Source organism: Neomonachus schauinslandi, chromosome 5 (genome assembly GCF_002201575.2).
Source record: "Neomonachus schauinslandi chromosome 5, ASM220157v2, whole genome shotgun sequence".
In the NCBI taxonomy this organism is placed as follows: Eukaryota; Metazoa; Chordata; class Mammalia; order Carnivora; family Phocidae; genus Neomonachus; species Neomonachus schauinslandi.
Window position 1 is genome coordinate 45,932,734 of NC_058407.1, and position 12,932 is coordinate 45,945,665.

Genomic DNA, 12,932 nt, shown 5'->3' on the forward strand with positions numbered 1-12,932 from the left:
AACATTAAGGTAGCCCTGAGTTCCTTGAGGAGTGTTATACTCTGAATGTCTCAGATATTTATCAATGGTCTGCAAATTTTTATCTACATTTTTTTTTTGCTTTTGTTCTCCTCCTCATCTCCACCCCGCCCCCTCCTGCCCAACAGTTTCGACCCTTAAATCTTTAAGGTTGCTGAGAGTGGAAGGTCTTATCTTCTGTAACATCTTCCTGCTGAATAGAGGTACAGAGATGTCCCTGCCTATGAGTCAACATTGGTCAGTTGGGGAATTTATATATAGGAGTTATGAAAGGCAGAGGCAGCTGAATCCAAGGTAGACAACATATATGAATCTCCTGGAGTAGGAAGGTTCATCTGTCGACTAGATTCACCTCGGCTCCATCCCTCTCCTGCCACCTAGTCTGGGCCATTCTCCTGTCATCTAAAATATTTTACCTGGTCCCTTTGCACTTACTCTCACTTCCTTCCAATCTGTTTTCTTGTCTAGCTAGGGAATCTTTCAGAAATAGACATTTTATCTTGTCATTTCCCTCCTTAAATTTTGTAAAATGTTCGATTTCTCTAATGCTTCATTTCTTGAGTAAAGGTATTCAGTGACTTAGTACCTGTCAGCCTCTCTGTATTAGTTTACTGTTGTTGTATAACAAATGACCCTAGAATGTAATAGATTAAAACAGTACACATTTACTGTTTCTCAGTTTCCATGAGTCAGAAATCTGGGCACAGCTAACTGGGACCTCTGCTTCAAGGTCTCTCATAACCCTTCCATTAGAGTGTTGGCCTGGGCTGGGCTCTTAAAGGAAGGCTCATCTGAGGAGGGATTTGCTTCCAAGATCATTTACATGAATGTTGGCAGGAATCAGTGACCCTGAGGGCCTTAGTTCTCTCCTGGCTTTTGGCTAGAAGCCTCCGCCTTGACATGGACTTCTCCAGCAAGGCAACTTCCTTCATCAAAGTCAGCGGGAGAGGGTCTCCTAACAACACAGAAGTCACCTCTTTTTTATCTAATCAAGGACGTAACAGCCCATCACCTTTGCCATTATCTGTTGGTTAAAAGTCACGAGTGAGATCCAGCTCACTCTCAATGGGAGGGGGTTATACAAGGATGTGAATGCTGGTAGGTGTTGATCACAGAGTGATCTGTAAAGTCTGTCTACCATAATCTCTCACCTTCTTTTTCACATCTCCTCTCTTAATCTTTCTGTGCGCTTTCTGTATTGTTACCTAAACTTTTCCAATTTACTGAATCTCTGTTCAGTGGGGTCTAGTCTGTTATATAACCTATACATTGAGTTTTGTCAATTATTATATTTTTTGTTTCTATGCTTTCCACCTGGATTGAAAGAGGCCCATTCCCTTTCCTTAAATTCTTGTTATTTTCTTCTTTTATCTCTTTGGGTGTTTTAAATCAACTTATTGTAAAGCCTCCTTTATTTTTCTCTTTTATTTATTCTTTCTTAGGTGAGAATCTTCCCACTCCATCTTCTGTCTCTCATGACAGTAATCTCAGTGTGCTTTGTAATTTTTAAAATCTATGAGTGTGTCTTCAATGGGACTTACCTTCCATGGCAACACATGGAAGTTGCATTTATATACTTGTTCCTAGAGACATCACTATGAGAGTGATTTTTCAGTTGCCTCTGTCTAAAATCCTATAATACATACAGGTTCTAAAACAAGTTTTCTTTCTTAAGTTTTTTTCTCTTTCTTGGTTTTTCTCCTATTCTCTTACCATTCTTCTCACTTGCCTTTGCTGGCTCCTTCATTCAGCTCCCTGGTTCAAAATACTTGAATTCTGCAGTGCTCTGTCGTACATAGTCTTCTCTTCATCATCAACATGCAGTCACTTGGCTTTAAATTTTATCTGTATTGGGTGATTCACAAATCTATCTTTCTCTCTCTCCAACCATGAACTACACACTTAGCTATTAAATGTCTAATTCAGAAGTTTGATATTTAATAGTCATCTCAATCTTAACATTACTGAATTGTTTACTTGAGTATATTCATAATGCTGAAGTAAAGGAGGCAATAGAAAGGTGGCATTTGAAGATAAAGAAGACAAAACTAATTCCAGATACTAGCTCAGTGGTCCTCAGCTTCAGAGTTTGAATGTGAGAAGAATTCAGTAATAAATCCAGATTCCTAGGCTACATCTCCAGAGATTCTGCTTTGGTAGTTCTAGGCTGGGATGTAGGACTCTGCATCTTAATATCCCAGGTGATTCTGATGCAGGGATCTAAGCACAACACTTTGAAAAACTTTTTCCTGCCTAATGGTTATGGTGGGGTTCCTAATATCATGCTGCCAACTGGGTTCCCGTTATTTAAGGAGTAAGGGCATGAGTAAGTCTTTCCCCATACACAACTGGGTAAGTCTGGGAAATTTTAATTGTGTTACAATTGGACTTAAAATTAGATTTTTTTTCACCTTTCCTTTTAGGCCAGTTTTAGCACAAGAGACATTTGTTGGTTGCACTAACCTATCTTATTTAAATAAAGTGGCTCTGACAAGGTTTGCTGTGATTGATAGCAGAAAAAAAGAAAGAGTGAAGATGATTATGTAACTTTCCCAGTTCTTTATTCATCTTTCCTCATATATCTGCCTTCTCTGATCTAAGCCGTATCTAAGCTGTAAGCACTTCTTTCTTTCTTATTGAAATTCCCCATTCCCCACTATTTTATCTTTTACTTCCTAAATCTTGTAAGGCCCTGTCTTTTTGCATGTTAATCTTTTTTTTTTTTTTTAAGATTTATTTATTTATTTGAGAGAGCGAGAATGAGAGAGAGTACATGAGGGGGGGGAGGGTCAGAGGGAGAAGCAGGCTCCTTGCTGAGCAGGGAGCCCGATGCGGGACTCGATCCTGGGACTCCAGGATCATGACCTGAGCCGAAGGCAGTTGCTTAACCAACTGAGCCACCCAGGCGCCCTTGCATGTTAATCTTTATTAACATGCCCATTTCAATGGCACTATTGTGGCAGATATAGTTTTCATGCTACTGAACATTATAGATTCCTCTTTTTGGTAGAAGGGCCAGTACCTCAGGTGAGAAACCCAAATTCATTCAAGCAGATAGTATGCCTTTCCCAAAACAACAGGCCATCTTTAAATGAGGAGTATTAAAAATTAAGCCAACTAAGATAAAAATAGTACATCCATTCTATTTCTTAACTCCAAGTTGACCACTTCTTTGTTGCTCTTTGCCAGAGTGAGAGAGAGGGAGAGAGTGCATGAGCAGGGGTGAAGGGCAGAGGGAGAGGGAGAAGCAGACTCCCTGCTGAGCAGGGAGCCCAGTGATGTGAGGCTCCTCCCAGGGCCCTGAGATCAGGAGCAGAGCCGAAGGCAGGTGCTTAACTTACTGAGCCACCCAGGCGCCCCTAGATTCAGTTCTCTAAGAAGGGAAGGAAGAAAGAGCTCTCTTTTCAGAAATACAGAAAATCTTCCAGGACACTGTAGTATTAGTGAGTTAATTCCTTTTAGTAAAGTTCTAAAGGAACATCTCATGGTCAGAAAGTCAATATACATCTAAAACATTTTAGCACCATTCTCCATTAATAAAACAGTGCAAGAATAATAACATTGCAGTGCCCTGTTCTGAATTTCATAAATTATACATGTTCCTAATGACAGTTTCATTTCTAAATCTGAAGAACTCTTATCAGAGAAACAAAATTTATAGGTATTTCAAGGTCATCACTGTCAAGTCATCATCTTTGGCAAATTATGGTAGCTTGGTATGCTTTTTAAAAAGTTATAGTCTATTAACAAACTCAGGACTGAAGATATGATGATTAGTTTCTATTACTATTTCAGAATTCACATGAAATATAATTGTGATTTGAATGATTTGAAAGGCTAAAGTCACTGGTACCCAAAGATGATTCCCAAACTGTCTGTTCCATCATGGAAAAAAAGCACTGAAGCTGACTAAAAAATCACCTGTCTTTATATCCCTAAGCAAAAATTTAAAGCATATTTCAGGAAGAATTGCTGAAGAGGCTAGAAATATATGCTGGTCACAAAAGGCTTGATGGAGGGCAAAAGCTGTAAAAACTAGCAGTTCCTCTACTATAAATATTCAGTAAGAATTCTAGGCATCCCAGAATTCTTGTAAAAAGAGGTAAGGAATTTTCTTTTTTTTTTTTAAGATTTATTTATTTATTTGAGAGAGCGAGAATGAGAGAGAGAGTACATGAGAGGGGGGAGGGTCAGAGGGAGAAGTAGGCTCCTCGCTGAGCAGGGAGCCCGATGCGGGACTTGATCCCGGGACTCTGGGATCATGACCTGAGCCGAAGGCAGTCGCTTAACCAACTGAGCCACCCAGGCGCCCATAGGTAAGGAATTTTCTAAGGACAGTATTTGTACAGCTTACTGTTGCCATCAACATACCAAGGGAAAATTGGGGTGCCTAGGGTTGCTAGGCACTATGTGGGTGGCATTATTATGTTGTGATCTGCTTACTCTGCTGATTATCTTATATAGAAGATCTTAAGTTTGCTTTTCTTTGTTTTTTTTTAAGATTTTTTATTTATTTGAGAGAGAGAGAGAGAACATGAGCAGGGGAGGAGCAGAGGGAGAGGGAGAAGCAGACTCCTCGCTGAGCAGGGAGCCTGATGCAAGGCTCGATCCCGGGACTTGGGGATCATGACCTAAGCTGAAGGCAGCTGCTTAACCTACTGAGCCACCCAGGCCCCTTAAGTTTGCTTTTCTAATTGATGCTTGACCTAGTGATATTCTTTTGGCTTACGTGTACATGTTATCTCTTTCCTCCTGCGGCCAATGACAAATAGGAGAAAGAGTTATTCAAGTCCATGGATATTTACCTAACAGAAGAAATAAAGGTGAACGTATTTTGTTATCTGGACAGCCATATTAGTGAGTAAGAAGGAGAGAATGGATGTTGTTACAGAATTGGAAGTTGCGACCATAATGAGTCTCCTCAGATTTCTGTCCTCAGCTTAAAATATTCTACAAGCATTTAAAAAAATTATACATTGCTAACTATAAGCAAGATAAAATAAGTATAAAATAAGAATTGTATGAAAGGCTATTGATTAAAGGGAGGAAAGCTTAACTATGACATAAATGGTTATTTGAGGAACAGATAGGACATTCAGGAATAGAAGCTCAACTGGGTGTTAGACCTGGGATTGTATATAAAGGAGGAAATTCTGGACTAAAAGACATATAAGAAAATCTGATAAATAGGACTTTTTCAAACTACACCCACTTCTGTCTACCCAAAGTCTCTGAGATGCCTCCATACCACCATATGTGTTCTATTTGTGGGAAAATGAAGCAGGGGAAAAGGTGGAGACCAACTCATCTAAATTCTTCACAAGTGTTAAAGCTGCCTGAAGACGGGTAATTCTCTTTATCAGATATTTCTACTTATCTCAGTGAAGGTCTTTGATTTTTGTTTTTGCCTTCTCCTCGTTTCAGGGTGCTTTTCAGGAAATAATGATCAGTTCTTGGCAATTCATCAGAAGAAGAGTGGGAAGCCAGCATTCGTTTATCACCATTCACAAGACATTGAGAAGAGCCTGGACATAACTCCACAAAAGATATATAAACATAGCTACCATTCCTCTTCTAAAACACAAATAAACGAACAGCACCAAATTGTTAATTCAGCATTTCCTAGACCTGCATACGACCCATCTCTCAATCTGCTGGCCATGGCTGGTCAAGATCTTGAAGTGGAAAACCTTCCAATCCCTGCAGCAAATGTAATTGTGGTGGTAAGTATTGCGTTATGCTGACGCTGATACTTTCCTCTGTCGTTGTTGCTTGAAAACAAAACCTAATGGTGAATAGTTATCATCGGATCTCAATGATTCTTTACCCCAGCACTTCTCATTCCTTGATATGTCTTTTCTTTTTTGTTACTTGATTATTGTCTTTTGGCTTCCTCTTGAATGTAAGCCCATGAAATAAGAAACCTTGTCTGTAGGCTCTGTGCAGAGCGCAGTGCCTGGCACATGTGGGTACTTAATAAATATTTGGAAGGCAGCAATGCTCACCACTATACCACCAACACTGCACAGTACTTAATAAATATTTGAATAAAAAATGGCTTTAGGAAGGACTTGCAGTTACAGCAGATAATATTCTGCACTGAGCCTCTGTCTTCTGTGATAATCTGTTCTAAGCAGATAGGCTAAGTCTCAGTTTATATAAATAAATGGTACTTCCTGAAGATCTCTGGGTACTTGTCTCAAATTGTAACAAGTGAAGAGACCACTGAAAGGAAGGGGTGTTGTGGGGGGGAAGGTAGTTTTCTGTCACTGGAATAAATAAGATGGTTTGGGAGTAATTGATGGATAATATTCCTCATATCCCTGAGCAGGCATCAGCCTTTATTAATCAAGATGATGCAGTGATTCCATTGCTTGTATTCTTAGGGTATGTAACCCAGGCCAGAGTTTCCCAATTTATGGAGATATCACAGCTTAAATACATGCTGAGGTTGACGCCCTGTTTAGACTACAGTGCCTCTTAAGTTTAAGGTCACAACAGGAGGATACGCATTAAAACTACAAATCAGTAGCTAAATGGTTCTTATTGCATTTCTGCCCCCAAATATAATCAAATATGTTGACTTTTAAGGCCAAGATCATTCAATTAAACCATGTTTACATTTTGACAATCTCTCTATGAGCCAAATGTAATTAAATCTAACGAACTTTTTTTTTCCTTTCCTTTATTTTTTATCTACTACATGTAGGACACTTGGTATTGACAATCAAAATCTATTCATTGATGCTTTCAACTAGCATGCACTGAGTATTTATTATGATCCTGTTGTCATTTGGGGGATCCAGAAATAGAGCAAATGAAATGGAATCTCTGGCTTTGCTTGGGAAATGTCTGAGAGGAAATGTCAGTAATTCAATAAAAAAATCATAAATTGAGAACGCAAGATGAGCTCTTGTTACAAAATATGTGGGTCACTTGGCTCCTGAAATACTTGAACAAATTTTGTGCATTTACATAAGTAACAGATGTTCTGAAGGTGAAAGCCATGTACTCTGTCTATTTGGTGAAGATAAATGATGATAATGATGTGGCTGTATCTGGATGTGCCTGTGTTAATGCGAAGGCTCATGGGAGATATTTCCTCTGGTGACCATCATATTCCCATTGTTGTCAACTCTTAAAGTCACTGTGAATTACTGTTCAAGAGGTTTGTTCTGTCTTATAATGTCATGTACTGTCTAGTTAATTTCATATTATGGAGGATAAAAGGCATCAGTGAGGAATTCTGGCAGGTCATTTCACTTTTAGCTTGTTTGTGGTTTGGAAACTCATGAAGAGGCTGTGCTTTTTCTTACGGGTGATGATTACTTGAAGGCAATAGGTGATTTTGCTGTATTAGGCTTCCCTAACCTCCTTGATCTAGTCTCTAACCATGCTGTGGCTATGCTGGCTTGCAACAGTTACTAGTGTTAATGTTTCCTGTAATCTATTGGCATTACTTATGCAGGTGTGATTTAGTAGGAAAACCAGGAAAATAGGGTTATTTTTTAATAAATCAGTAATGTTCTACTGACTCAAAAAGTAGACAGTCACCATTCAGTCAAGTATCAGCTGGTTTGAAGGTTCATTTTGTCCAGAAAAGAGGTTTAGAAATGAAGTATAGATAATGAAAGGGAGATAACTCTGGTGGCTAAATGACTTTGATAGAGTAATTGATGATTGTGTAGCTAAGGTGTACATGTGTTTTATGTGTGTATACACACACACACACACACACACAGAGTATTACTTGAGGAATATTGCAGGGGTACCAAAGAATTATTTTATGGCTTAATTGATACCAAAATGAGTAGTGTTTATTAGTATTAGTTTCCTGAATTAGAGAAATTACCAGGATATTTTTTTTTTTCAGCCAGAGTAAAAACACCAGTGCCAAATTCATATATATATATATATATATTCATGCAACTTTTAAGGATTCCATTGAGAGGGAGAGATGACTTTTTTTCCTCTTCCTATATTTTTTTCTCTCCCTCTTGTTTCTGACATCATTAAGACAGTGAATTATAGAATGAGAAATTTAACAGGGACATGAGAGATGTATGTGTCACTCCTTTCCTGATTCCCAGCTGGCTCCACAAAGCATTTCATTAGAGCATTTATCCACAAATGAATTTTTTCCCTTTTCGTCCTTTCTTTTATGATCAGGGAAATCTGTAGTTCATTTATTCCAAGGAGAGAACAGTGTAATTAGAATGTTTATCCCAAAGAATGCTAATTACATTTCAGAAGCTCAATTAAGAAGCTGTTATTAGGATTTCTGTACAAATGCAATATAGAGGGAATATGAATGTCCTCAAGGTCAGTGCTGTAGTAGGAGTCAAAAAAATGGCTTTAAACAAATGTGTGCTGGAAATTCCGTAGTTATACATCAGGCCACAAGACCATGACATTGGGAAGGAGAGAATCTAGAGGTATGAATGAAAATGGTAGCATGGAAGCAGCTGCAGGATTTTCCAGTTCAGCAAGTTCAGCCTAGGTTGCTGAGTGAAGAATGTTCTAGCCTGGGAAAAATCTGAGAAAACTGGGACTAGGAAGGCTTTGAAATCTAAAAGGTGGGGGGATTATGGCTTACTTCATAGGATGATCTTCATAGGAAGGAAAATAAAAGGAAGAAAAAGGAGAAGGGATAGGAGGAAGAGGAGGAGGATGAGAAAGGAAAGTGGAGGGGAGAAAATGGGAAGGGATGAAGGTAGGGAGGAAGGAAGGGGGAGAAAAGAGAGGATACAGTGGCAGTTCTTAGGACAGGGGGAAGACTTCTCTAAGCACATAAGAAGATGATGGAGAGTTTCCAGGAGCCTCAGATGGTCTCTGTGAGTTTTCTAGAGTCCTAAATCTTCTTGTCTTGCTCACCATTCACCCAGACCAGCACACAGACATTCTCTGATTTTTTGACACAAACTTTCTTTGAAAATATTTTTATCAAGCAGTTGATTTAGAAGACGATTAAAACCAAATGCTTTGGATAGCTGGGTTTCAGTTACATCCTGAGATCTGCGTTATGCCTCACTTCAGCTTGGTTCTGCTGTTGACCAGTTTTTGAGTTTCATCTTACAGGGAAAGAGATAATTTCTAGATGTGATCTGAAGGACTTAGAAGGTCCAGCTTTCTCATTGCTTTGACACAATAAATAAATTTTGTAGCATTTCATGTGTTATGTGGCATTTCATGTGTTTTGTAGCATTTCGTGTATTATGTGGGTAAGTAATGGTTGGGTACTTTTTCAAAAGACATACTATTATTTGTTTTTTTGGGAAAGATTTTATTTATTTTAGAGAGAGGGAGCAAGCAGGGGGAAGAGCGGGCACAGGGGGAGGGGGAGAGGGAGAGAATCTCCCTCAGACACCATGCTGAGCGCAGAGCCCGATGACCCTGAGATCATGACCTGAGCTGAAACCAAGAGTTGGACGCTCAACCAACTGAGCCACCCAGGTGCCTCAAAAGACATATTGTTTTAATCATAATTTTGTATTTGTGTAGGGAATGTCCCAAAAGGTGATTTAACCTATGTACCTACCATTGGAATTCTACCATATCAGGGAAGGTTTATTAGTTAGGAATATTTTGTGGCAAGTGACAAGAATCCAGTCCAAACCAGAGAAAATTCGTGGTTCAGGTAACAAACATTTCTGTAGTATGTATAGCTTTAGGTATGGTTTGACAAAGACAAATAACTGACCAGGATCAGTCTCCCAGCTCTGCTTTCCATGGGGTGACTTCATTCTCAGACTGATTCTCTTTTCTTCATCTCAGCGTGGTTTCCTGAAACGCCTGGAGTTTTATCCTTGCAGGTTCATAGTTAGTGGAAAAAAATTGCCCTTTCACAACCATCAGTAATATCCTGGGCATCTCTATGACTAGTCCAATTTAAGTTAATTACTCACTTCATCCCTGAACAACTTTCAGCCCGGTGATAATATTAGGCTAATTATCTCAAACCTAAACTACATGCCCCACCCCTAGAGCATCCCTAAAAGCCCACAAGCTGTTTATGAAAGGGGAGGTTATTTGAATAAAAATTGAGACGCTATTAACAAGCAAAGATAGAATAGATGTCAGATGCCAGTTAAATGTATGCTAAAGCAGAGTATCTGGACTTCAATTTTTATTAAGACACAGTAGCCCCTTCAAGAAATAATGAGGATATGAGGACTTACAACTTGGCCTCAATAATGTGATTCTTGTACTCAGGAATGGGTGACTAAGGTTGTACGCTAAACTTTCTGACAGTGGCCCTATTAGGCAGCAAATTTTCTCTGACAGAGGAGAAAATTCAGGTGCCTGGGCAATGTCCCAACACCCAGACTATTTGCCAGTTAGGATTTAGTGTAATCTGTTAGGTGTGTGGTACTATGTCTCAAGAATGTCTCAAATTTGTGAAAACCACTGTTGCCCGTGTACGGTTTTTGATGCTGCTTATATTGGGGGGGGGGGCAAGAATGAATGTTGAGCTATAGTGGAGGCAGGTGCATGGGCTCATTCCTAAGCTTAGTGACTGGCTCATGGTGGGCAACTCACAGAAAGTGTGATTCAAATGCAGGCTTTCAGAAAATTAGGAATTATTTTATGTGAAGGGTATTGGGGTCAAATACTAAATACTGAGTCCAAAATGCTAGATGGATGAAGACACAAGCCTACTGTAATGAAGAATGTGACTCAGATGTCTTCCAATAGCCTTGGGACGCTTGTCCCAAGTTCCTAGAGGGAATAAATATAAAAGCCTGAGAGAAAAATGTACTATGGCGGTACATTTGTTAAATAATAAAATGTGTAACTCTTTTTCTTGATTTTCAAGTAAATGTAGTCATGGTTTAGAAACTTCTTTTCTGTCTTCCTTGAAAATGGTATCTTGTCCATAGACCCTACCAATTTTGTCATTTTGGATTTGATCTGTGTATTAGTTGTTTATTATTGCATAACATATAACCTCAACATGTAACAGTTTCAAACGGGAAACAGTTCTGATTTCACAGAGTTTCTGAAGGTCAGGAATCTGGGAGCAGATTAGCTGTGTAGTTCTTCTGCCTCAGGGGTTACTGCAGTCAAGCTGTCAGCGGGGGCTACCTCTGCGTACTTGACTGAGCTGAAGGCTCCACTTGCAAGCTCTCTCACATGGCTGTTGGCAGGAGACTTCAGTTCCTCAACACGTGGACATCTCCACAGGGCTGCTCACAACATGGCTTCCTCCAGAGCATGCGAAGAGAGAGAGACACCACACTACCATGATGACCTAGTCTCCAAATCACACAACATCTTTCTCACTTTTTCTTTTCATTAGGAATGAGCCGCTGGGTCTAGCCCATACTCATGGGGAGGGGACTACAGGGGGCATGAATACCAGGAGGCCCGGATCATTGGGGATTATCTTAGAGTTTGGGTACCACCATCTTCAAAGCAGAATCGGGGCATCTTTGTATTATGCCATTGCTTGTTATATACTCTTACCTATGAACTTCAGGAAAAGTAACTGTATGCTGAAACCAAAGGTAAATTTACAGAAATTTCATCATATAATGATGGAAGAAACTATTGTCTATGAAGAACCTTCAAGCATCAGAAAACCCTCATGATTAGTTTCCAGTGCACAGATAAAGAAATTAAGGCCCCGTATCAGTAACTTTCTCCAGGTTCTACAGTTAATAGTAAGTGCTACCGGCAGAATACAAATCCAAATTGGTCTGACTTCAAAACTCAAACATTTTAAATTTTACCATAAGCCATTTGCTTTGGGAAACTATTGTACACTTTCTCAATAGACGATTTAACTTTATGGATTACATTTTATTTAAGCTAATGACAATGTTAATTTTTATCCTCTTAAAGTATACTCATTGATACCTACAAGTTAATGTTGAAGCCAGAGAATAAAAGGTATAAGATCCATCATGGCCAGTCTAGAGATTATAATCAGAAAGGAATTGTAGTGTCAAATTAGATTTTATTTTTAAGAAAGTCTAGAAAAAGAAATTCTGTAATGCTTCAGAAATTTGGCTAAATTTTTGCTCTTTTCATAACCTAAATTAGCTTCATGTTAAACTATCAGATCTTCTTATATAATCACCTTTCTTTTTATCCCAAATGTTTGCATTCTGGAAAGCTTTGTGCTTAGAGTCTCCAGATATTATTGTACCCGTGCAAATTGTCTTGAAGTAGAAATTTCGTTCTTGAGCTTGGCATAATTGTCACCATCTGTTGCTTTTCTCCATTTCTCACTACTAAAGCAGCAAGGAGGATGCTGGAACACATTCTGTAAATGCTACAGGTCAAGCTGAGGCAATATCTGTGTGAAGTTTTGACACTGGACCACTTAGTGCATCTGCTTGTTTTGGATCATTTAGAGTCAACATTAGGATGACTGGAGTCTTAAGAGAACTGGTTTAATTGATTATCATACTAATTGGATATTGGATACTTAGTAATATTTTTGTTTTGACTCCCAAAGTAATGTACTTTCATAGAGTTTCAGAATATTTAGAAATAAAGAGAAGGAAAAATAGGAATAAAAATAATCCTTAACTGTTAGATAATAATGTCATATTGATATATGTATCTGTATAGTCTCATATATATAGGTATGGACTATTTTACAGATATATGGAATCTGCATACATAAAGCTTGCAGTTTTTTTTTTTTAAGATTTTATTTATTTGAGAGAGAGAGAGCGTGAGACAGAGAGAGATCTTGAGCCAGGGGGCAGAGGGAGAGGGAGAAGCAGACTCCCTGCTGAGCAGGAAGCCTGATGCGTGACTTGATCCCAGGACCCTGGGATCATGACCTGAGCCTAACTAAAGCAGATGCCTAACTGACCACCCAGGCACCCCTGCAGTTTTTTTTTTTTTTTTACTTAGTTTATATTTTGGACATCTTTTGGTGCCATTAACTGTCTTTATAA

General features: G+C 38.9%; 1 protein-coding gene across 1 annotated transcript in view; it reads left to right on the plus strand.

The window, feature by feature from the left end:
* Positions 1-5,663: 5,663 nt before the first annotated feature.
* PTPRR (protein tyrosine phosphatase receptor type R) overlaps positions 5,664-12,932 on the plus strand; it is a 214,723-nt gene continuing 207,454 nt past the window's right edge. Inside the window, exon 1 of the mRNA XM_021678590.2 lies at positions 5,664-5,741. Coding sequence (XP_021534265.1) covers positions 5,679-5,741 — 63 coding nt within the window. The 5' untranslated portion in view covers positions 5,664-5,678. The remainder of the gene's footprint in view (positions 5,742-12,932) is intronic.